At 40.2% G+C, this 25,422-nt stretch overlaps 1 protein-coding gene across 1 annotated transcript in view; it reads right to left on the bottom strand.

Annotated features, from left to right (window-relative positions):
- shq1 (SHQ1, H/ACA ribonucleoprotein assembly factor) overlaps positions 1-25,422 on the bottom strand; it is a 58,795-nt gene that overhangs the window by 5,574 nt on the left and 27,799 nt on the right. The window contains exons 8-11 of the mRNA XM_026926941.3: positions 22,061-22,218; positions 19,437-19,490; positions 11,628-11,751; positions 5,411-5,531 (exon numbers count right to left, since the gene is read on the bottom strand). Of these exons, the coding sequence (XP_026782742.3) occupies positions 5,411-5,531; positions 11,628-11,751; positions 19,437-19,490; positions 22,061-22,218 (457 nt within the window). The remainder of the gene's footprint in view (positions 1-5,410; positions 5,532-11,627; positions 11,752-19,436; positions 19,491-22,060; positions 22,219-25,422) is intronic.

The following is a 25,422-nucleotide window of genomic DNA, read 5'->3' as shown; positions in this document are numbered from 1 at the left end:
TGCTCAGAGAACTACATAACAAAGACTTCTGAAGCTTTTCTAAGAAAAAAAAAGGGCCTTGGTCTTTCCATGTAATGAGCCAAATAAGCCTGAAACCTTTTTTACTTTACCAACAGTATAAGATTCACTACAATTTACAGCTGTTAAAGCTGAATCTTTGAGCAACACATCCAGTACAGTCTCACAAAGGGAAAAAGGGCAAAACAAAGAACATTGCCTCAAAAGACCTTTCAATTCAGACAACCATCTGAAGCCAATTTCCTTGAAAACCAAACGCCTACACTCCACTTGAGACATTTCCAACTTTATTTCCCTGACTGCTTCTGAAGTCTTTTATATTTTGATTGCCCCCTAACGCAGGTAGAGACTGAAACTCATTTTCCCAAAATTCCCCACTGCAAAGTGATTTAACACTAGCTGACAGAGCTCAAGTCCACTCCAGGGGGTGGACTGAATGGTTTTCCAAGGACCTGACCCACATGGTCCCTGCAGGCCACCATCTTTGGCAGCTCTCTAGGACTACCGCAGAGAAGCTTCTGTCCTGTGAGAGTAACGCTTGGCTTGTCACCAAAGTTCAGACAATGTACCATTTCTCTCGGCCTGAAAGAATGAAAAGCCAAGTCCTGAAGTCCAGCACCCTGCGTTGCCATGGTTGCCCGTCGGAATCCAATTGACCCAATTTAGAAGTTTGGAAACAACCACAGAATGCAAGGCAAGATGACAGGAACACACGGAAAACAGAGCTCTTCTTATCTTGTTGGCAGAAATGGCATGAAGAGAATCCATGCTGGGGTTACTCCAACAGTTTGGATAAGGAGGAAAATGATAAGAAGGAGGCAAAAAACAAAGTGCAGTCTGGCACCATTGCTGTGAGGCCTTGGCATCTCGACAACTTGCTAAAGCCATGCTGAAATGAATAACACAGTGTAAGCATGCCTGCAGTCTCGGTCTGTTTTTTTGGCTGAAATGGATAGCAGAGATCCCACTACTGCAAACTTTCTTCCAAATCAAAACAAAGCTTGAATAGACTGGGCTACTGAAGCTAAAGTGAAATATATAGTGAAAGCCTGAAAATCTGTCAGTCAAAACAAACCATGCCACCCTCTTACGTGAGAGGCAAATGCACATATTCTAAGGATTGGAAATGACATTTGTACAAGTTGGCCCATGTTAAGTGCTTGACTCAGAAGAAGAAAAACAACAGCAAAGATTTAAATCTAAACCTCTCAAAGTTAAATTGAAACATAAGTAACTGCTTTTTTTTAGTGGATGGAACTCGGATAATATTGGCTGACATTACTCCAGGCATAATAAATGCTAAAGATTGTGGCAGCTTGGCTGAAGTTCAGGGTGCTGACTGAGACAAGGCATTCAGGGAACCCTGTCAGTCAAAATACTTGTCTCCACTCCAGTCACTTTGTCCTTTTTCTGATGGGAGGAACCTCTCAGCAGCTTAAATCAATCTGATGCCTTTTATGAGGTCATAAATCGCAACTTGACTTTTCAGCAGGCGAGGACGACTGGACAGAGAACTACTCTGAACGTTACCAGCAGTGGGATTTTAGGCAGATGTCATAAATCATCCAGCGAGCTAGCACTCATTAATCCTTTTGTCTATCGCAAGCAGCTGATTGTGTCAGAGTGGCGATGAAAGATTTGGGGAGCCGTCAGACAAGTGGAAGTGATCAGATAACGGCTCAAGCTGTAGAATCTCACACAGATAACTGGCAGAGCAACTCAGAGTTTAAATAATCTGTTTTCAGATCTGTCAGGAGTTGAAAATCTTGCCACAACAAAGTAAGAAAGATACCAGAAGAGCTGCCTATGCAAACCAGAACAGTGGGGATTTTCATGAAGGAGCAACATCTCCTTCAGTTGTTTTGCATGACAAGTAGGGCTCCTTCCATGCAGCAGGCTAATAAATAAATAAATAATAATAAAAAAACAAGCTGAGCTGCGAATCGATTCTCAACATAATGTAGGACCAAAACGAAAATAAGGAAGCGGCAGTATCTTTTCCTTCACCAAATGCCTTGAGGCAGGCATGAAGAACCTGAGAGCCTGTGTGCTGCCTGTCTTGCAGTTCTAGCTTAAGGCCAACATTAAAAAAAAAAAAAAAAGCGAAGCACTGGGGGTTGTTTACTGAACTGGGAGAGGAGAAAAGGAGAACCACCATTTGATCATGGGTCAATGCCGTCAATATCTTGGTCGATCCATTTTGCAATAGATGAAAGGTGTAGAGGAAGACAGCATGCCAAGTTGATATTTAAAGGCAATGGAAGGAAACTGTGCTTCCCGCTGTTTCATCTCCTTGATGATTTGGACAAGACTAATCGAGTTCTCCAGCATGTTGACAGTGGAGCTGTTCCACGCACTTTGCACTCAAGACAAAGTACTTTTCTGTGCTCTCTTTACTCCCTGCCTCTCATCTTTTCTTTTTCTTTTTTTTTTGGGTAGCAGGCCCAGGAAATGTGCACATTCCAACTCGCTGTGAACTAGTGGTAGAAATTAGACACCAGTAGAAATTTGTCAACTGGTAGATATTTTTAAATGTCGTCTATACTGCGGTTGAGCAAAACTACAAAGGCAATACTTTGTTTTGGCTCGAACTGCTACACATATATCCATGGTGTTGCTGAGAGAATGCTGGTTTCTGTTCTACGCATTGAACGTCTTGGCAAAGGCAACAGAAGTGTGATCAAAAAAGTAGTTAGAAAAAAAAACATTGTGGCGACTTGGAGATGCAGACCAGCCAACCTCAAAAGTGAAATAATTTGTAGTTCCTGGGGTGGCTTTTTTCCTCTCTTTCTGGAGTTTCTGATCATGTTTCTGACTGTTTTACCTTAATAAATATAGTTGATGCTAACTGTATACTTGTCTAGTATTAGCTAAGTCAAACATACACTGACATATTTCATTTCACATTAATGTACTCAAAAGATTCTCCATTTACCTTGTCACAAATCAAGGGCACTACATCTTTCAAGCAGGAAAATCAAGTCGAGACATGAGCACAGATCAAAAGATTATTATTCTGAGATGAGTGGAAAGGGGCGGGGCTTCCAGAGAGTGTCAGTTAATATTGGAGAGTTCAAAATGCCTGCACAATTACCAATCATTACCGATTCATATGTCGTTTGGCTCATCTGCTACTGAATGTTTATTGGGGGGAAAAAGAAGACTGCTCTTCTGGTATATTTTTGAGCCATTACTCATACTAGTGTACTCCCATTTTAAAATGAGGAGCTCCTATGCAAAACGTGTAAAGGTTGGCAGGTCTGGAGTTGTGTGGTGCCAAAGCACCTGCAATGCAAAAATTCTAATCGTGTCATTTTGTAACTCCTTCAAGTATAAGTCATGAAACACATTTTGCTACCAAATGGTAAAACAGAGCTTGCTGGGGATCTCTTAAATCCAGATGATAAACAAAATAAAGATCTGATGAGATATGGAGAAAGTTTCCCTCATAAAGGGAAAAAGGAGAATATTGCATTTTAGAAATGTATTTAACTAGCATTAAAATTTAAATTGTAATATATGACATACAAATGAGAAACACGACAATGAAAACTATGACCTACTCACTGACAGGCTATTCAAAAGTCACACACATTTTATTTGTATAATAATAATAAGCTATTTTAAAAGTCCTTAATAACTATTATCATCTTTATATTACCTCAGATGGAATTGTCTTAACATGATTTAATATGATCCTGAGCTGACAGGCAAGTCAACGCCTACCTCCACATTTGTTATCTAATGATATGTTATGGAAAATCGACTTGAGCGTCACTTTATAAAAGAATTACATGTTCACGGTGGGAAATGTCACTTTAATCATACGCATCATCCACATCAGTCTGTCTAGTCTTATCACCTGAGCTAAATAAACATGATCCTCGTCGTCACTCTTGCCTCGACTGATCTCTGTCTGCTCTTACAACAGAGCTGAAATAATCGCTGATTGACTGTTCTGTTGGCTGAATTTCTTGTTTTTTTATTAGGTATGTTAAACATTTTAAAACCAATCTTCCTTGTTTTGATCGCATTGTGACGGCGCAGGCAAATTGCGGACATTTTGACAGCCGGTATTTAAAACCTAAATTGATTAGGCTTATGTCTCTTTTACTAGGACACACAACTATGCAACAGTTTGAACAAACTGAGGCGTTCATTTGCTGTGTAAGGAAGTAAACCAGTTTTTGGATATCTTTAATCAGACTGACAGATGAGTTTAGTAAACTGGTCTGGTGCATTCTTTCCAGGAAGCAGAGGCAAGATCAGAAAGTAAGTAAAAAGATTTCAACATTGTTTTGGTGAAATATATTATGCTTTCTTAAGATAGAAGCATCTTATAGGCCGAAAAAACAGAGAACACGTCATGGGTTTTCACAGACCACCACACAAATAAGTCATCGAGATGTAATAATAATAATAATAATAATACACAAATAAGATTTTAAACACAGTGTGTTAGTATATATAAAGGCTTCACAATATAAAATTTAGGCGGTATCGCGCAACACTACTCCGAACAACAAGATTGATTTTTACTCACTTATTATTATTAATTGGCCATAAAGGCTTTTGTCTCCAGAAAATCTGTGCCAGACAAAAAGGAAAGGGGGAAGAAATCCACTGGGTCCTCACAGATTTTATCATCTCTGCATCTGGGCACCAGGCATGTAACATCAGGCCCATTTTTCTCGGCTGGAGCCTTTACACACAAGACTACAACTTTGCCTGAATACTTGCCAGCAGAGCTTGCAGATCATTACTCAATTATGTGCTCACTGGCTCAGATTTTAAACATGCAAGTAATTGTAGTCAAAGGAGTTTTCTGGGTTGGGGTGGGGTGGGATTGCATTACTATTTGTACTGAAACTGAAAAGAATACTCTAGTTCTGCATAACAAATGAGAGCTTCGACATCATTCATCAATAATGAGCTGCAGAATTCCTGAGGCCAGCATGGGGACACAAAGCCATGACATCTAACAAGATTTTCAATTCTGATTAAAGCCCTTATTCATACGCCGACACAGTGTTGAGCTCAAGTTCACATTCCAGAACAGTCTAAAACCACAAATTTGCCTGTGTGCAGAAGGAAAACAATTCAGATTTAAACATTTTATCCTTCTTCCAGCTTGTAGCCTTAGCAGAGGACCAGATGGTACTTGGACTATTTTCAGAGCTAAAGAATTCATTTATACAGTATGTTTTACCTTTTTTTTCAATAGCATATGGGGCAATAATTGCCTTCCAGACTGACCTACACAAATTAGCTTCGGGCCACTTCACATTATTTGTTCCTTAATTACAAACCCGCCCCCTCTTCCACCGCAACATCAATTTGAGTTACCCAAACTTCCCATTCAGCCACATCAAAGGAAGCTATGTGAACTTACTTAACCCGCTGGATCCAAATGCAGTAGTCTGTGATGTAGAGGTCATTGAGGATGTAGGCCGGCTCATTGTATCTGAAGATCTTATGGATGGCTAGCAGGCATTTCAGGACAAAGGCCTTACCTGGAATGAGGAAAATCATTCAGTAAATGAGGCCAAGCGCCAGACAATAAAGGAAAGCCTGTTTACATGAATCAATGGGAAACCTGAGGGGAAGAACTTAAAGCTGCAATTCTGTGTTTGGGTGGGGTGGGGTGGGGTGGGGGGCAGTTATTACCGGCCACTAATTTGCCAAGAGTTTCCACTGTTTGTAAATAGAAGGATTTAAAATGGGGGAAAAAGGCAACTGAGGACAGCAAGCCTGTGTCTTGAGAACATGGTACACTTCAAGGAGATGACTGCTGATATAAGACCATTCTTCTGAAGAAGGTGTAAAAATTTTCGCTTAGCACAAGATAATGGGAAAATTGAAGAGGCACGAAAGGAGCGTGAAAAGAAAAGTGTGAGAGGTGCATGAGAGGATACTCCGGGCCTCTCGCAGAATAGCCTGGCAGCCGGTGGAGACATTCCAGCCTCCTGCGAAAACAAACAGTGCTCTTGCGCTGAGGAAAGCCTTGCAGAAACATTTGGTTCCCGTTTAAGCAGAGGCTCTTACCCTGGCAGGAAAGAAAAAGACTGACTGCTGCAGCTCCCAGCAGAAAAAAAAAACTCTAGGGATCTGAACCTCTTTTTACTTCTCATTCTCTTTACTTCTCTCTCAACAACTCCATGACCTCATCCATCCATGTGGAACCTTTTGCTCGTTTCCTCTCTGCTCTGTTTTTTTTTTTTTCTTTTAAAGCTATTGTTTCATTAGCAGAGCTAAAGTCACGGAGTGGGTGGCTTTCTCCAGAACTTTAGGGTTTGTTAGATTTTGAAGACAAGCTGAATGTCTGGAGTAATGTGAACCAGAGGGATGGGGATGAGAAAATCAAGAAAGGAGCATGAAGAATTGGTGGCAAGGTTTAATGCAGAACATCGTCATGCATCGGAATAATGCAGAGCTGTATTAGCATATCAACCTCAATATTCTGTAGGTTCTGTAGGCCATTGTTGCCAAACTAAGGCTTTCTGAAGGGAAATATTGTGTCTATGTTGGTTCACCATTCAGATAATATGTGGTGGTGTGGAAAAACTTTCGCTTTGGCTGAAATCTGTAATATATATATATATATATATATATATATATATATATATATATATATATAATTTTTAGGACACCTTCTAACCTTGCTTTAGCTGTCTGGCTGCAAGGTCATACTGCGTAATGAGCCAGTTTAACAAACACAGCTGTATATGCAGTCAGTCTGCATATACATGTCTAAAACCTTGTTAGCTAAGTGTGCTTTCCTCACACAGACCAATTATATATAGATATAGATAAACAATATAGATAATGTTGGTAAATAGCTAGGTGATATAGCTACACAGTCATACACTTAATCATACACTTAATCAATTCAGTTTGTAATCGGCTGTCAAATTGGCCGTGACGCTCCTGCACATTCACTTCATCGGTATCAAAACACAAGAGCACTTACACACTTAGTAGAAATGACAGCGGACAGTAGTGCTTAAATGACCTAATAAAAAGACACGAAATTCAGCCAAAAGAACAAAACTGACATTTTAAATAAATATTTCTCCACTGATGTTAGCGTAAAGAGACGACGATGAGGCTCGACTGAATTAACCTCAGGTGACGAGACAGAGACTGATGTATTCCCCTCCGAAAGTATTGAAAGAGCAAGGCCAATTCTTTTGTTATTGCTATACATCGAAGATATTTGGATTTGAAATCAAAAGATCAATCTGAGAGAATTTCAGCTTTCATTTGATATTTATTTCATCAAGACATTTACATCTAGATGTGTTAAACAACTTAGAACATGGCACCTTTCGTTTCCAGTAATCAAACTTACTGGAACATGTGACCGACAGGTGTTTCTTGTTACCCAGGTGTGTCGTGTTAGATTGACTGTTTAAACAGTTAATTGCTCTGACTCTCTACTCTTGATTTGAGCCCTGAGTTTAACCTGTGAAGACTGCATTTGTTGTTACAAAGGACAAACCAACATGAAGACCAGAGAGCTGTCTATGGGAGAAAAGCAAGCCATTTTCAAACTGAGAAAAGAGGAAAAATCAATCAGAGCCAATGCACAAGCATGGGATATAGACAATATATGTAAAAAAATTGCAATGTCCTGAAAAAGAAAGAAACCCCTGCTGTACTAACAACCAGACATGGAACAAGTCAGCCAAGGAAAACAACAGCAGTTGATGACAGAAACACTGTGAGAGCTGTGAAGAAAAACCCAAAAACAGCAGTCAGTGACATCACCAGCAACCTCCACAGGGCAGTGGTGAAGATATCACAATCCACCCTCCGAAAAAGACTTTGAGAGAAGTAATATATAGGCCATACCACAAGATGCAAACCACTCATCAGCAGTAAGAATCGGAAGGCGAGATTGTAATTCAGAAATACAGAGTTAGACACAAAATTCTGTAACCAAGTTTAACCTCTAGATTTCTACCACAGTGTGGAGAAAGAAAGGATCTGCTCATGATCCAAAATAAAGAAAGGATCTGCTTATGATCCAAAAGAAAGACAGGATCTGCTTATGATCCAGAACATACGAGCATGGCGGAGGTAGTGTCATGGCTTGGGCTTGCATGGTTGCATTTGGTACGGGCTCACTAATCCTTATTGATGATGTAACTCATGACAGTAGCAGCAGAATGAATTCAGAAATCTACAGAAACATTCTGTCTGCCAGAATCTACAGAGAAATGCATCCAATCTAATTGGGAGGAACTTCATCATGCAGGAAGACAACGACCCAAAACACATTGTCAACACAACAAAAAAACTTTATCAGCAGAAAAAAGTGGTCGATTACCAGATCTTAATCCAATTGAGCATGCATTTCACCTCCTCAAGGGAGAAACCTCCAAAAACAAACAACAACTGAAAGAAGCTGTGGTACAAGCCTAGAAAACCATCGCAAAACAAGAATGCAACAGTTCGATGATGTCAGTGGGTCACCTGCTTGATACAGTTAGTGCAAGCAAGGGATATGCAACCAAATATTAAGAGTCATTTACTGTAAGGCTATCTGTTCCAATACTTTTGCTCACCTAAAAATTGGGTGGTCTGCCACCAAAGGTGCCATGTTCTAATTTTTTTTTAACACATTTGTAAATAGATGTAAATATCAGGAAATGAAAGCTGAAATTCTGAGCTATTCTCTCATATTCATCTTTTATCTCAAACCTATAGGTCTTCAGTATATAGCAAAAACAAAAGAATTGGCCTTGCTGTTCCAATACTTTTGGAGGGTGGACTGTATATGCTGCTCATCAAAGTGATCACTCATTTCCCATTGTAAATTTATAATGCATTAAAATTTAGCAGTAATGTTTTGCCGTAAGCAGATTAGGTTATAAATGTAGTGGTAGGCATGATGTCTTTCAGTGGAATTGAAATGAAATCTTTAAACAAGATTTTCTCCCTTGTCACTTTTAATGCTTTTAATAACTTTATTCTGGCTGAGACATGTGTGAAAATAAAACACCATTTCAGAACTGGTACGAAAGTAGAAAATGTGAAAGTGTTACCCCAGGCTGTCACACACATTCTATGAACTCAATTTATATGTATTTAAACCTTAGTAATACTGTGTACTTTATGCCGTATGCTTCTGCAATATGTCATCTGTTGATTTTCTTCTTACACGCTAGTGAAATCGTTCTTGCCTGGAGAGTGTTTGTCTTCTGCGTGGTTCTGCATTGCTGATTTCTTCCATGAAAATATTTAGCAAACAACACCATCAAATCCATGAGTCTCTAGAAGCGAAATGTTCTGCAGAACACCAAACATGCTGCTTGAGGGCTGTTTAAATATTTACCTCAGATTTCTTTCCCTGCACGGTCCTCCTCCCCACAGCGACACCTTTAATGCATTTGTTCCGCTGATATCTACGTCTGTTTGCTTTCCAGCTGAAGTGCGTCAGATCAGATCAGCACACCCTACAAGTGCACGTGTCTAATCGGATTTCCTCGGGAATTTAATTAGCAGCGTGTTACAGTGTAATGAAGCGGCTCGTGTTTTAACGTGAAGTAGTGAAGGAGGTCACTGGTGTGGCTGGCGTGGCTTGTTAATGCTGATGCTGCTGTCATGATGGTGGATAGATAAACTCATCAGAATGAACAGACGTATTATTCATTTTCAATAAGGCTCATGGCTCAGAGAGACAGCAGGAAATGCTGTTAGGGCTTTTGAGTTCATTTGAGCTCATGTGCTTGCTCATCACTGATGCTCGATCGTTACAAAGCATTAAAAAGACACTCTCTAATGCAGGTTTCAGAAGTCATGGACATTTTCAAGCAGATTTGTAATATATCAGCCTAGAATCATGTCCGGTGAGTGATGTCAATGATGAGAGTAATGAGAGTGAGAGGAAACCAGAAATGGAATCATAAATATAGTGTTTTTTTCATTAGAAATGAATGTCATGTTTCTTAGGGGGAAAAAAAAACATGGACTTCCCAGGATCATGCACAATATGATGTTGCCTATATTTCCACTGTACAATTATTTGGGCTCAATTTATATGTAACTCTAGGACTCTTTATTGATGCTGTCTCCCCAAATAGTCTCTCCTTTATTGTTAAGTGCTCTCCTGCTCCAGTTTTCTGCACAGAAACAAGTGCAGGTTCTTCTTCCATGTTAGACATTCCACAAGGAAAGAATCATTTATTAATCAGTACAGCGAAGATTGGCAGAATGAAAACATATACTACATACAAATACATTCATACTGCGTGATATTGGTAAGGATACTTTTTTACACTATAATTTTTATACACTACAATTTTTCCTATATTTCCAAATACTTATATGTTGCCCAAAGTGGCTGACCATAAAAATTCAAAAGAGTCACAATTTTGCTATTCTGACCATCATACAATGTACCAACTAATCACAGGTAATAAACCAACCATCTAACAGAACGTATGTGACATTTTTTTTTGAGCTTTGCTACAGAAGAGTAAAACAAATTAGCTACAAATAGTAATTTTCCACACTAAACCTATGACACGATATGCAGAACATGTGCAGTTAATGATGCATACAAATCAAAGCACATACCTGCTTTGGAGTAAAATCGACTGCTCGTCTCCTGTGACAACAAAAGGAATTGCCCTCCGAAAGACAGTGTGTGGCGGGGAGTTAGCGAAGAGTTTAACAGGAGCTAATGAGCTCGCTCGAAACCAGTGCAGCGAGGTGTTCACTTTCTAATGAGCCACGGCTGCGCTAATCCAGCAGCTAAAAAGCCCTTTAATTGCCATCATTTACAAGCATTAAACCAACATGCTCCGGATAAGCTCACTGCACACATCCTAAATGTATTTACACACAGAGAGAGTCGCCCCTCTCCTTCCCTCCCTCCCTCCCTTCCTCCCTCTCCTTCTCTCTCTCTCTCTCTCCCTCTCTCTCGCTCGCGCTCTCTTCTGCGTCTTCTCTCAGCCAGACACTTTGATTTAAAGATTACTCTTCCCACAGAGATATCAAAGTCAAAAGTGTGTACGCTGCAAAGCCAGTGCTCCCTGTGAAGTCTCTCTCCGCCTCTCCCTCTCTCTCTCGCTGACAGAAGCGGTTAGAGATCCACGTGTGAGCTGAAGCAAATCTGTTGACTCTACTAAGAGTAAAGACTCCTTTAGCCATCACACTCCACAGGACAAGGACGGATTTCTGGGTGTTCAGTTCTGACTGTTTCTCACATCACCTGCCATGTTTTCTTTGTGCCTGGGAGTTCGGTGTACAAAAGCACTCATTCACCAAGATATCGTTTCATCAATCCTGTTAAAAAAAAAAAAAAAAAAAAAGAAGGATGGTACTCTTCCTCCTGCCAGCGAGTGGACAAAGAGCGACCGGACAAATTCTTCTTCAATAGAAAAGCAAAGCAGTTCAGCTCTTATTAGGGCCACACAAGGGAATGAATGGAGGAAGAAAGGCAGACTCCGGCATGTGAAAGCCAGGTCACGTTAAGGTCTCGACCCTCGACTTGACCTCTGGCGCTGTTTGAAAACCACTCAAGGGCCTTATTGTGACAGAGTCCTGCTGCTGGGAGAGACAGACAGAAGGAGAGAAAGAAACAGAATGTGAAAACTCACCACCCCGGAAAATGTGAGCGGCGTCCTGCACTGCAGTCGTGATCAGAGAGAAGTGCCGGTACAGCGGGTAACACAGCACCCTGCGGCCAAACGACACTAATACCTCATGTAGAGAGTGATAGGTCTGAAACACACACACACACACACGTTTTTCTTAATAGCCTTGTAAAGACCTTCCATTGACACAATTATTAATACTATGCCTACACCTTAATCTATCCCTAACCTTAACCTCAGTAACCAAAAGGAAAGCTTTTGGCTCTTTTAGTTTTTTATTTTTTTTTTATTATTAGTATTATTTTTTTTTAAAGAAAAGCTACCGTTTTTCTAAATAAGCAAGTTTCCTCATGGGGATAAACCAAATGTCCCAAAAAGGGCAAAACTCTCAGATATTCCTATCCTTGTGAGGACGAAAATATGAAAACATGCCCCAGATCGTGGGGGTTATGTGGGTGGGTAATATTTTCTCAGTCTCCAAATCTTAAAATCTTTTTTAATAAAAGCTGCATTTAAAAAAAAAAAAAAAGTTAATTTCTTCATGGTGACCAGGCAAATATAGCTCAAAACGTTCAAGTATTCTTATTATATTGGGATGTTTCATCCAAATGCCTGGCCAGCTGTCCACACACACACTACACTCTGAATCTAAAGCTCATCATTAACCTTCCCCGGTCAATAAAAGCTGGTCATAGTTTTCGATGAGCCCCTTGCTTCCTCTGGCTATTTCTCTCCCTCTTGCACTGAACACTTTACTCGTAACTGCACCAATTAGTGCTCTAATTACTCCTAACGACCCAGCGTTTTATTGAAGGGGTGAACATGAGAGCCACTTAAACACCTTCTGACAGCTTAAAATCGGCGGGGCTTAAAAATCTGACATCATCTATGATCCTAGACATGGATAAAAGCACACGGGGAGAAAAAAATGTTCGTCTTCCATCTCTACAACCCCCCCCCCCCCAAAATCCATCCACCTCCTCCCTCCCGGTTCTCTTCTTTCAGCAGCTTGTTAAGAATGCGCCCGAGTCGTTGTAGCGTGTCATCGTAGCTCATGCACTCCCCCGGGCTATTAAACAGCGGTGTAAATAAACCAGCGGCGGGAGGCAGAGCCGAGCGAGACTGTTAGGAGGCAACATTAGTCAGCGGAGTGGAGAGAGAGAGAGAGAGAGAGAGAGAGAGGTGCAAGGGATGGGGAGAGAAAGAGATACGGAGGGCAGTTCCTTGACAGCTAGAGGAAGAGTGAGAAATTGAGGGAGCAATAAAGTAAGAGATAGATGGATAGTCTGAGAGATAAGGCTGGCAATATAGCAAGATGAGGAAAGAGATACCAAGGGAAGGAGAGATAGAGGGAGAGAAAAGGAGACAAATATGGCGTGGCGTGGTGTGTGTGTGTGTGTGTTGGATGCAGCTGGAGGATGTCATTAGCTGGTCTCCATTATCAGAGCGTTGGCTCAGTACTGAGAGGAGGTTTAGGTTACTCTCCCTCATTGTCACACTCGCTGTGCAAATGTGTAGGATTAAGAGCTGCTGCCACCCTGGCTCACAGGCAGGAAACACACACACACACACACACACACACACACACACACACACACACACACACACGTCTCTGCATTTATCCACACATACATGAGTGCAAAAGTTAATACTGGCACCTTTTACTTCAGGGTTTCTTCTGAAGATTCCTAGCATCATGAATTCTGCTAAGTATGAATTTTGAACAAGTAAGTTTGACTATGCAGTCAAAAGTGTGTGGACATCTGACCGTCACACTCATATGTGGGCTTTCTCCAAACTGTTAGCACAAAGTTGGTAGCACAGAATTGTCTAGAATGCCTTCGTTCTTACAATTTCCCTTCATTGGAACTAAGGGGCCCAAACATTGACAATGCTCCTGTGCACAAAGCGAGCTCCATGAAGACATGGTTTGCCAAGATTGGATTGGAAGAACTCAAGTGTTCTGCACAGAGCCCTGATCTCAACCCCACTGAAAACCTTTGAGATGAACTGGAACGCTGGTTGCACTCTAGGCCTCCTCACCCGACATCAGCGCCTGACCTCACCAATGCTCTTATGGCTGAATGAGCACAAATCCCCTTAGCCAAATGTAGTGGAAAGCCTTTCTAGAAGTGTGGAGGTTATAATAACAGCAAAGGGGGACTAAATCTGGAATGGGATGTTCAGCAAGCACATATGGGTGTGATGGTTATGTGTCCACATACTTTTGGCCATGTGGTATACATTTCAGACTAGAAATCTGGTTGCCTCTGCCAGGAGGTTCAGACTTGGCCATAGATACATCTTTCCAAATCAACACAGAAATGTTTAAAGAAAGATAAAATCAACATTCTGCAATGCCGATCTCAGTCTTCAGATTGAACCCCACTGAAAACCTGTGGTTTGGTTTAAAGAAGGAAGACCACATACACAAACCTAAGGATGTGAGGAAGCTTAAAGGGTTCTGCATGGAGGACTGGAACAAGATCTCTCTAACCACAAATCTGTCTCTAACCTCAGTGCTTTCCTTCTCTCCAGTGAATGTGTAGAAAATATCGATTGCAAGTGTGCTGATAACTTAGAAACCAGCAGTGTTGTGGACTCGAGTTACATGACTTGGACTCGAGTCCCAAATTTGCTGACTCTCGACTCGGAGGAATCAAAGGAGGCTTGAGACTCGACTTTGATATGAGTGACCTGGGCTCGGACTTGCCTTTGCCTTGAAAAGACTTGATACATTTTCAAAACCGTAGAAAAAAATTATACATTTAGAATAATGAACCTACAGTTGAAGAACATCAGACGCAAAAGCAACAACTTCAAATTTTGATTGACATTTGAAGTAGCACAAAGCAAATCCCAAGGCAAAGCCAATAGGCAAAGGCAACAAGGCAATACCACTTTTAAAAAACCTGCATGATTTGTGCAAATTTACTATACTAATTATTACTCTGGCTTTAAATTAGTTAAAAAGCACATTATGTCTTGTTTAGGACTCAAAACTTAAAGTTAAGGACTTGAAACATGAATGCCAGGACTTGAGACTTGCAAAACAATGACTTGCTCCCACATCTGGAAACCAGTGTTTTGTAGAAAAAAAAAATGCACTCAAAAATGTGTATGCAGAAAAAAAAAAATTCAGTGCCCTTGTATGTTTGAGGCCACACAAGGCCATCTTTGGCTTTTTCTTATCTATGCTTCCTCTCTTGGCGTAATCATGAAGGGAACAGCCTTAGTCACTCCATCTGTCTGCCTGTCAGATACAAACACACACCTGCTGCAATTCCTAACACACACACACCACTGCAAAGCAGCCAATTCTCACCTTTCAGTCTCAAGAGGCCTTACATACCCTTACACAAACACACCCACCCGCTCACCCGGCCAAAAATAGAGTTTTTACCCAATAACATCTGGAAGCACTCCAGGAATAGAATCACTATGTGTGTGTGTGTGTGTGTGTGTGTGTATGTGTGTGTGTATTTATATATATGTTATACATAAAATCCAGCATCTGGTTGGATTTGTCTTTGATCGATAGCTCCTTAAGCCTCTGTCTGCAACTGCCCTCAGCTCAAACACTTACTTAAACACAAAGGAATCACATTCCTGAGTCACCTAAAAATCCTGAACACAAAAGCAATTACTTGCCTTTGTGGGTTGAGCTTCTCATTTGTTAGATTGTTCATTTCGTTGTTAGTGCTTTCCTTCCTTTATTCTGTGAAAGCTACTCATGTATCACTGCTGATTGTTTCCAACAGCACCTCTGCTCACTTTGAAAATAGTGACAAAGAACAAACCAACAGACAAAGCAGGGCTCACAACTCACAGATGATGTGACGAATGTCTAATGAAGATACAAGCCCATGCAAATAATACGATGTTAGCTATCTATTATATCACCAACTGATACACCAGCTAATGAAATGTGAATTTGTCCGTAACCCAATACTTTCACTGGAACAGTATTACCTACAATTCAGACCTGACACACCATGGCTACATTGCGTTAATTAATCACAAAGACATTTTTTTCATAACCTTTTTACCCATTTTTTTAACCAAGGGTGCCAATAATTCTGGAGCCGGCTATATTATAATACTACTACAAAACTGCTTGACTTCATTATGCCTTTGAAAATGGTCACTACAACCAGGGCTTTTGGCATAAACAACTCTCCAGAAAGCCACAAATCTGGCTGTGTTGTCATCCCACTGCTATACAGCCTGTTCACCCACCACTGTGTTACCAAGCATGACTCAAACCTCTTCACCAGCTCCGCTGTCGTCACTGCACTTGTGGGCTTGATGACACTGAAACAGCCAACTCAGAGGAGATACACCTCCTCTTCTTTTATTAAAACAAATGACAAGACTGGGACTTTAAACATAGAAGAGGTATCAGTAGAAAGAGGGAACCTTAAATTCATTATTATAGGATGAATACGTCTGACTCCACTACTTACAGTACAGTTAAAAAAAATTCAATATCTTTATCAAGAACTGTTATTTTATTAGCTTATGAATGTAATTTAATTTAGCCGGTATTAAGGTCACAAACCACAAGCAAAAATTCTGCTTGTAAAAATATATCACAAATGTTTTCATTTAATTATATAAATACTTTGGTTTTATACTTTTATCCCAACTCTACTTGGCATTTGGTTCAATTCAAAGTTGACGTATTATATTACACAACATATGGAAAGCTTAGTTCTTAAAACATAATGATTCATGCTAGGGACGCACCCCGAACGTAAAGCCAATGAACACATAATATGTTCTAACAGATAAAAATAAAAGATGCCCCCCCCCCCCCCCCCCCCCTTTTTTTAAAATTATTATTATTATCATTTTTTTTTACTTTTTTTTTTTTTGTAAAGACTAAAAGTGCTGGTGTTGCAGGGCATCATGCTGAAACTACAGATGTGGCTACCAGAAACTACCAGGGCTTGAATCCCACCCGAAAATGAAAAAAAGTCATGTGAGCCGGAGGTTTATGAAGCTCGAGGGACAAAGACCACATCTATTGATGTGAACGCGAGTCGCTGCATGATGCATTTAGCGTTCATTCATCCTTAGTAACTGCCTGGTCAGGGTTGCAGTGGTTTAAATTTAGGCTACTAGTTTGCTTATATTTTGGGAAATAGAACCAATTAAATTTGTTTGAAAATATCCTGAACAAGTATCTCACGCACATCTCTAACTGAGACCAATTCTGAACTTGAGCGATGTAGCTGAGGCTGAGGAACTGTCAGAGTCAGAATTCTCAGACCATGCTAATGGTGCTGGCATTTCAACATCCGATTTTTTTTTTATTTAAGTGTATCCCAGTAGCAGGGTTCATATTTAATTAAAACAAACAATCAAACATCCAACGCTTAAGGTTAAGGTCATGCCCATTTAAGGTTTAAATACCAAGACAGATGCAAATATTTGGAGCACCAAACAGATACTGACAATGATACACAGTGTGTCCTTGTGTTACACACTTAACTCATGTTGAAAGATTGTTTATTAGAGTTCTGTTTTTTTTCTCAAGTTATGCTTATTGATCATTTTCTCATGACCCAAAGCAATAGTCTTATCCTTAAAAGAAGACACGTTCACATCATTTTACACATTGGTGCTTAAAGTCTTAAAGCCAGACTTTGACATGGGGGTTTTCTAACTTCTTGAGTAGGTCTGACTTTGTTCATTGACATTAAAGTGACATTTTATCCATAAAAACTACGCACAACTTGTCATGCATATGAATGTTTTAGTTCTGTGAAATAACCAAAGAAAATAATAAACTTCACTGGTTGAAAAAAGGATTTTTGTGAAATCTTATGATGGAGACTTCCAACGCGCTAAATTTCATCTCATCCCCTGAGTTAAACATTTGCCTAACGGCATGGTGCCTGGCCACCTGAGAAAACTTATACAGCTGTTTGAAAGATATATGAAAATGAGATAGGGCAGTGGTGGCTCAGTGGTTAAGGCTTTGGTCTACTGATTGGACAGCTGTGCATTCCCATCATCACCATGGTGCCACTTCTGGGTCCTTGAGCAAGACCCTTAACCCTCAACTGCTCAGCTGTTTCCAGTCTTAATTGTAAGTCGTGCTGGATAAAAAGATCAGCCAAATTAGCAAATGTAAATGTTTATGAATGCCCTGCTCATATAGGTTCCCGCTGGCATCTTTTAATGGCAAATGACTCAGTATGGTCTAGAATCAATTCTACATTATTACTGCCACTCTTTTCAGGAAACTGACTTACACTATATGGCCAAAAGTTTGTAGAAACCTGAGCATAACACTGATATGTTGGTCTTCCTCAAACTGTTGCCACCACGTTGGACACACAATTGTCTAGAATGTCTCTGTATGGTGTAGCATTACAATTTCCCTTCACTGGAGCTAAGGGTCCCAAACCTGTTCCAGCATGACAATGGCCCTGTGCACAAAGCAAGCTCCATTTAGACATTGTTTTCCAAGCTTGGACTGGAAGAACTTGAGTGGCCTGCACAGAGCCCTGACCTCAACACCAACGAACACCTTTAGACCACAGGACTTCTCACTTGACATCAGTGCCTGACCTCACTAATGCTCTTGTGGCTGAGTGAGCAAATCTCCACAGCCATGCTCTAAAATCTAGTGGAAAACCTTCCCAGAAGAGTGGAGGTTTTTATAACAGCAAACGAGATACTATATCTGGAATGGGATGCTTAAAAAGCATATATGAGTGTGATGGCCACAAACTTTTGGCCATGTAGTGTATTTCAGGGAAGAATCATGCAATCTTGTTTGAAAAACATAATTTGGCAAACTTCATCAGAATTTATTAATCAGTTCTTGGTTGTGGACCAACTAGCCAACAATATTTCCAGGTTTTAATGATGAGAACATTAGGCTCTGGACACATGAAGCCTGTAACGTACTATCAAACCAAGCAAATGCCAGCAAGCAACTGTTTGTCATGCTGTTTGTCACTGAAGTACTGAAGTATTCAAAATGATCAAAAAGTATTTGATCTACAGATGCTACAGTTTCTACACAGCACAAACTCTCTCTAAAGTCTTTTAACTGTGGACTCCTACCTCTTTCTCGGCTAAAATAAACACCTTCAGATCTTTCAATACTCTGAAACATTGATGTAATACACACTCACTGACCACTTTAACAGGAACACGTGTACACCTGCTCATTGATCAGATTATCCAATCAGCCAATCATAAAACCTTGCGACTACAAAGGAAGAGCTTCAGATAATGTTCACACCAAACATCATAATTGGGAGAAATATGCAATCTCAGTGATTTTGATCGCGGCACGGTTGTTGGTACTAGATGGGCTGGTTTGAGTATTTCAGAAACTGCTGACTGTGTGGGATTTTCACACACAACAGTCTCAGAATCGTGAGGAAAAAAAAAAAAACACCCAGTGAGCTACAGTTCTGCTGAGCAGAAATGCCTTGTTGAGGAGAGAAGTCAAAGGAAAATGGCTAATAGGAAGGTTACGGTAACTCAACCAACCACTCTTTACAACCATGGTGAGCAGAAAAGCATCACAGACCACACAAGATGGCGGACCTTGAGGCGGATGGGCCACACTTGGTTCCACTTCTGTCTGTTGTTTACTGCCCACCTTTACTGTTACATATTAATGCAGATGTTCTGTGTTGTACTGAGTTGTTGTTGTATATCTACTGCTTTGCATGGCGTAGAAACAAACTTTTTGTTATCCTGCACATCTGGAGTTTAGAGGTATTCTCTGTCCTGGTGTGTGGAAATGTCTGTAACATACTGTATGTCTGTAACATACTGTACCTCCAGCCAGCTTAAAGTCCCGCTGATTTTTCTGATGGTCCACGCTGACTCCACCTGCAATACACAACAGTCATACAGTATTACACATGAGGCATATCATTCAAAACACACACACACACACAGGCTTACTCAAACTGACCACATCAAACATGTCTGATTCATGTTCCAGACCTTTCAACAGCTTTGCCCTTTTCATAATGAGAGCAACACATTTTCACACCAAACACATTCACATATTTCAACAAAGGAAACACTATAAGGAAATCTGAATAGTTTTCCAGCTTTTGCGAGAGGAAACGAAAGAACATTTACAGTACTGCATGTCATACATTTGGGATGCATTCCAACAGATCTGTTTACAGGAGCTGCACCCTGGGTCTTTGCAGAATTATAGCTTCAGCTTCTCCAGGGCTTTTAAACGTGTGATTTAAAACTCATATCCCTGAAAAAAACACTATTTTCATACACTAACATATCTATTTTTATTGCTGGTATGTCACATCTGTTCAGTGACTCTTCTTTTTTTTTTTTTTTTTCAAAATGCTGTGTGTATTTTAAAACGATAAAATACCAAGAACTCTGACAAACATGAACAGTCTGACAGCTGAAGTTTGAATTATATCACCAACATTCCACTTTGGACCCTTGGTGAAACACACACACAAGCCTATAAACACAAACCTATAAACTACATAAACCTTTAGAGCGGAGGTGTAAGGATGGATATTTTCGATGTACAATAACTGGCAAACGTGGACATAAACACAACAGAATACTGGCTTCAGCATCACAGTAGAGGAGGTATGTCAAGGCGGTACTGTCTGCGGAAACAGACTAGAAGTCTGGGGCTGACCCATGGCCGGATTTATGCACGGACCAACACGGACCAAGCTGTAGCTCCGGGTGATTAATCAAAACCTATGAATAAATAAACACTTAGACTTTCAATCCAGAGATGAATACCAAGATCAAGAAATATCCGTCCAATATTTTGTTACTTTGTTCAAATGGATGCTTTGATTTGCTTAGTTCATATTTGGGTTCGGTTTACTGGTTAAGGTTTGGGCAGTGTGAGTGTTACAAGCTTACACAAGCATATCACAATCTCATGTGCTTGTGATATTAGCTTGCTAATTGTCATAATATCAGATTACAGAAAATATGATAGTTGTTTTTCTTCCAGCTGCTCCCCTTAGGGGTCACCACAGCGGATCATTGGTCCAAATGTTTGATGTGCCAGATGCCCTTCCTGACGCATCCCTCCCATTTTACCCGGGCTTGGGACCAGCGCTGAGAGTACACTCCCAGTGGCTGGGTCGGTTCCCTGCCCAGGAATCGAACCCGGGCCACGGCAGTGAGAGCGCTGGATGCTTAGCTGCTAGACCACCAGGGACAGAAACTGAGATAGTGGATTCTACCAACATAATCAAAATGATCTTACTTCAAAATTTAGTTCAAAACTAACTAAGTTAAGCACCTACCTTTGTATTTGATTTGAAGGCTTTAATTTGGACTTGCTTTATAATAGCTTTTGTTTGATGGGCCACACTGCTGTCTATTAACAACCTACGTACAATAGAATGTGTTCTGTAGGCCGTGTAGAAAGGTTTGATTCGGCAAAGGTGGTGCCACTGTGTCAATTCTACTGTGGTTAAGATAGTTTTTCATATGCAGATATTTGGGTATTTCCGTTCAGTAGAGCATGAACGGCACACCAAATGTGACATCAGATGGAGAACCAATTACACCCGTTTAGTCACGTCTAAAAAAAACCCTCCTGATTTGGAGTTACAGTCAGAGTTTCTGTGTCACTGACACGTTAAGGACCATCACTAAAGTGCAGCAAAACAAAAAGTGGGAAAAGTTACCAGTGTGAACGATGAGCACCCGCCTAATTTCAGTAGGACCCACACTATTTGCATATATTTAACCTCATATTTGGAATGAACACATGGATTTGGAATAATTATACTTACTAATAATTGGCATGGATAGACGAATAGAAAATTGTAATCAGGTACAATTAATGTAAGAAAGTGGCTGAGGAGTTGCTATTATATCATAAATTGTCGGCTAATCCCATTCCATCAGGATATTTTCTGCAAGGCTGACAATGTTGCTCTTAAACATGTTGCACAATATTGTGCATCTTCTCTGAAATATATGACAACTCTTAATTTGGACACTTTTATGCTTTCTTGATCTCTTTTGTTGTGTGCTTATGTTGTCAAAATTACTATAATCACAACTCTGGTCTTTTATTAAGCTTGACATGGTAATCTCTCTTTCCATTTTATCTCTAACACAAACACACTTCTGTATTCTTGCCTTGTGATGGCTAATAATTATAACTTTAAGCTTTTCCATTGTACACTGTCTTTCTTTTTTTTTTTTAAATCGGTGACTGTGTGCTTCAGCTTCTGTGCTCTATATACTGTCCATAAGGGTTGCTTTTTTCTAGTTGGAGCAGTTGTAGATTCACGGTATGGTACAGGTATATGGCCCCAACAATGGCTCAAGCCCAGGTCCTCCACCACCCTAAGTCCGTTTCTGGGCAGAACCTTGCTCTTGAGCAACATTCCACCAAATCAGCGACTCTTTACATCTGGGTAGGTTGCACTTACGTTGTGTTCTCCTTCTGTAGTGCGCACATCGTAGATGTAGGCCAGAATAATGTCCACTAGACTGAGCCAGACATGGTATCTGGTTGCCTTATCAAGCACATAGGAACGATTTGTGAACTTTCTCATTTGTTCTTTTTCTTCATCTGTGAAAGTGACAGCTGCAGAGAGAAAGACAGAAAGATTCAGGCCAATTCAGATACAAGTTAATATTAATAATATCACAGTAAGAGCATCTCAGCAATTTACGTGGCATCTTGGGACATTTAGCTAGAAAAGTTGAGTCTGCCTACAATGCTGCTTGCAAATGAACACATTCATCATAAATCACAGATTTACATAATGACTCAAACCGATATCTTGAATTAAACATTTAAGTCTAAATGCAAAGTGGTATTTTTATGTCTCTATAGAATGGCAGTGTAATGGTAATGACACATCTTTCTGCTTAAATGTCTCTTTTTAAACTGTACTCTGTGGCCCAGCAGGATGGGAGGATGAAATGTCGGCCCCAGGGGTGGAAGATACTTGTGTAATTATACTTAGTTACAGTACACAAGTACCATTTTGGAAGATTTGTACTTTTATTATTGGAATTGAATACTTTTACTCAGGAAAGTAAAAAAAAAAATAAATAAAAAAATAAAAAAAAACCTCAAGAATGAAAAACAAAGGAAAAATTATACTTTGTACTTAAGTACCATTTTTGGAAGATTTGTACTTTAACCATGTAATACTGAAATCGAATAATTGTATTCTTATGTAAGTAAATTCACAAGAGAAAAAAATCATTCTTTTTAAACTCCTTTTCAAGTACTTATTAAACATGTAAAATGCCCTGACTTTTTTTCTATTTGCTACACCCGGCTGTGTTTTCACTTTGCATTTTTTTTTTTTTTTAAGACATCCAATCAAATTCACATCAGTGTCAAATGAAACTGCACCCAACTGTGCTAATTGGTCTTTGAGCAAAGGCCAGCATCCTCCACCTGAGACCTATTCCTTTTTAATTACAACTGCTGCAAACAACGGACAAGCCGGAGGCTGTAGAGTAAGATAAGCATCTGTGTCTATATCTAGCAAGATGTTCTCGTTTGCTGGATTTACCAAAAATTCCATTTATCCATCCATCCATTCTCTGTACCGCTTATCGCACACAGCGTCGTGGCAGAGCCTATCCCAGGAGACTCGGGGCACAAGGTGGGGCACCAGTCCATCACAGGGCACAATCGCTCACACACTCACTACAGATGCCTGAAGTCCCACACTCCACCTAGCTAAATAGCTCTCATTTACATATCATGTGGAAGAATCAAGATCCGATCACAACACAATGCATTCGAAATGCAGAAACTGACATTATTACCAGGATGTAAAAGCAAATTGATACCAGGTGCACGTAGGAGATAGAGATAGAGAGATCGGTTCATTTGGTATCCTGATAAATACCCAGATATCCAGATTGGATTGTTGATGCAAGGTGTAAATTGGTCTTTACCTTGACACGGTGGTACCAAAAAGAGCTTTCAGGCACACTAATAAAATAAATTTATTATCATTTTTTATTATTATGTTCAGAGGGAAGTGGGAAATGTTTAATTTTGCTACAAATCAGTTGCTGTAATGAAGAATATAACCAGTGAGAGAAAGCTGCACAGCACTCTTTTGTGTAAGAAGCAATCATTAAACTAGTTACATAAATTAAAAGCCATATAATATTGGAAATCAAGCGTGCCTGTTTAATGATTTATTTTTCTTATTACAGATAGCCTGTGGCCCGTAACCCCCTATGTTTTCTCCATCTGTCCCCCAATAAAATAAGAGTTTGCTCACCGCTGTGACAGGCAGAAGTTTATCCCCGCAGCACCTCTTTCTCAAACTCACTTCAACACACATATTGTGCGAGTAAAGATGGATGACTGTTCCAGTGCAAGCGCAAAACAAAACACACACACACAAAAGAAAAGTTGGACTCCTTGATGCAAGTTTATTGCTCAGAGATGGATCACTGCAAATGTTTAATGTGTGCAGCTGAAGTAAGTGCACGGAGAGGGGATTAATGAGTTTGACTGATGCCTTGATAATCCTACAAGGATGAGGGGGAGGGAGGGAGGGAGAGAGCGAGAGACAGAGAAAGAGACATAGTGAGAGAGAGAGAGAGAGAGAGAGAGAGAGAGAGAGAGAGTAGTTTAAAAGTGATCTTCTCTCTGGCAGCAGTCTAGGAGAGCAAGCTTCCCCAATACAGAGCCCTTGATATATACAGGCAACTGATCTGGGATCTGGAGGCCATTACGCACACACACACACACACACACACACACACACACACACACTTCAAACGAGGCTGCTGGCTGCAGCTGGGTCTTGGCTTGGCCAGGAGCTGCTGGATTCCTGCAACATGATGACAGGAGCTCTCACTCTCTCTCTCTCCCTCTCTCTCTATCTATCTGAGACTGAGTGCCATTGTACAAAAAGAAATGATAAATGTTTGACTAGGTTTCCCAAGCCTAAGAGACAGGCTGGTGTAAATATACATTTGAAACTCCAGACACTTGCTAAAGAGAGCGAATAAATCATAGTAATCCCTTTTTAATTACTGCATATTGAGAATATCCTTTAAGAAAACAATATGACAGCTAGACTGTGGGGTTTGAGAAACGTAAACCAATCTTCTATTTTCAACACTGTTAGGCTGTGAATGATTTGGCCAACTGCAAAACCTGCTTTTGTTAGCCAACTGGAGTCAGAGCACTTGAGTTAAGACTGTCTGTCAGACAGGCAATTAGACAGCATTGATTTAGGTTTAACTCATACAGCCAACTAAAGAGAACCTGCTCGGTGAAGCATCCTGAAGTAAACATCATATTGGAAATCTGCTGTGTGTGACAAGCAACACATAAGCTGCGATATTGATCTTTTACAACTGCATTAACCAGGGATACAGCGTTAAAGTGTGTTCATCTAAATGCATTAACAACTAGGGGTGGGCAATATGGCATACCACAATTTGAACATTTTAATACACAATGTTTAGAATTCCAGCAAAACAATGCCACTGTGTTTAAAATGTATCACAAACTATGACAAATCAGAGTTATGACAAACCATAAATTGATTAGCTATACCACCAGGCAAATAAATACTCCGATGTGCTTGACCAGTCCCATGTATGTAATGCCACAACGCAAGGTGTGCTAGTTAAGTGCATTAATGCAGACACAAATGAGTCAGTTGTGGTGTATGGGAACTACATATCCTTTTCTAAGTCCAAAGTTTCACATCTTGTTTCAGATCTACAGCTATCCAAGCCTGTAGGTTCCCAAGTAGCGCAACAGAAACGCGGTCAGCCTATCATCTAGAGATCG

This window comes from Pangasianodon hypophthalmus, chromosome 2 (genome assembly GCF_027358585.1).
Source record: "Pangasianodon hypophthalmus isolate fPanHyp1 chromosome 2, fPanHyp1.pri, whole genome shotgun sequence".
Classification (NCBI taxonomy): Eukaryota; Metazoa; Chordata; class Actinopteri; order Siluriformes; family Pangasiidae; genus Pangasianodon; species Pangasianodon hypophthalmus.
The sequence above is the reverse complement of the archived record's forward strand: the minus strand, read 5'-3'. Positions and strand labels throughout refer to the sequence as shown.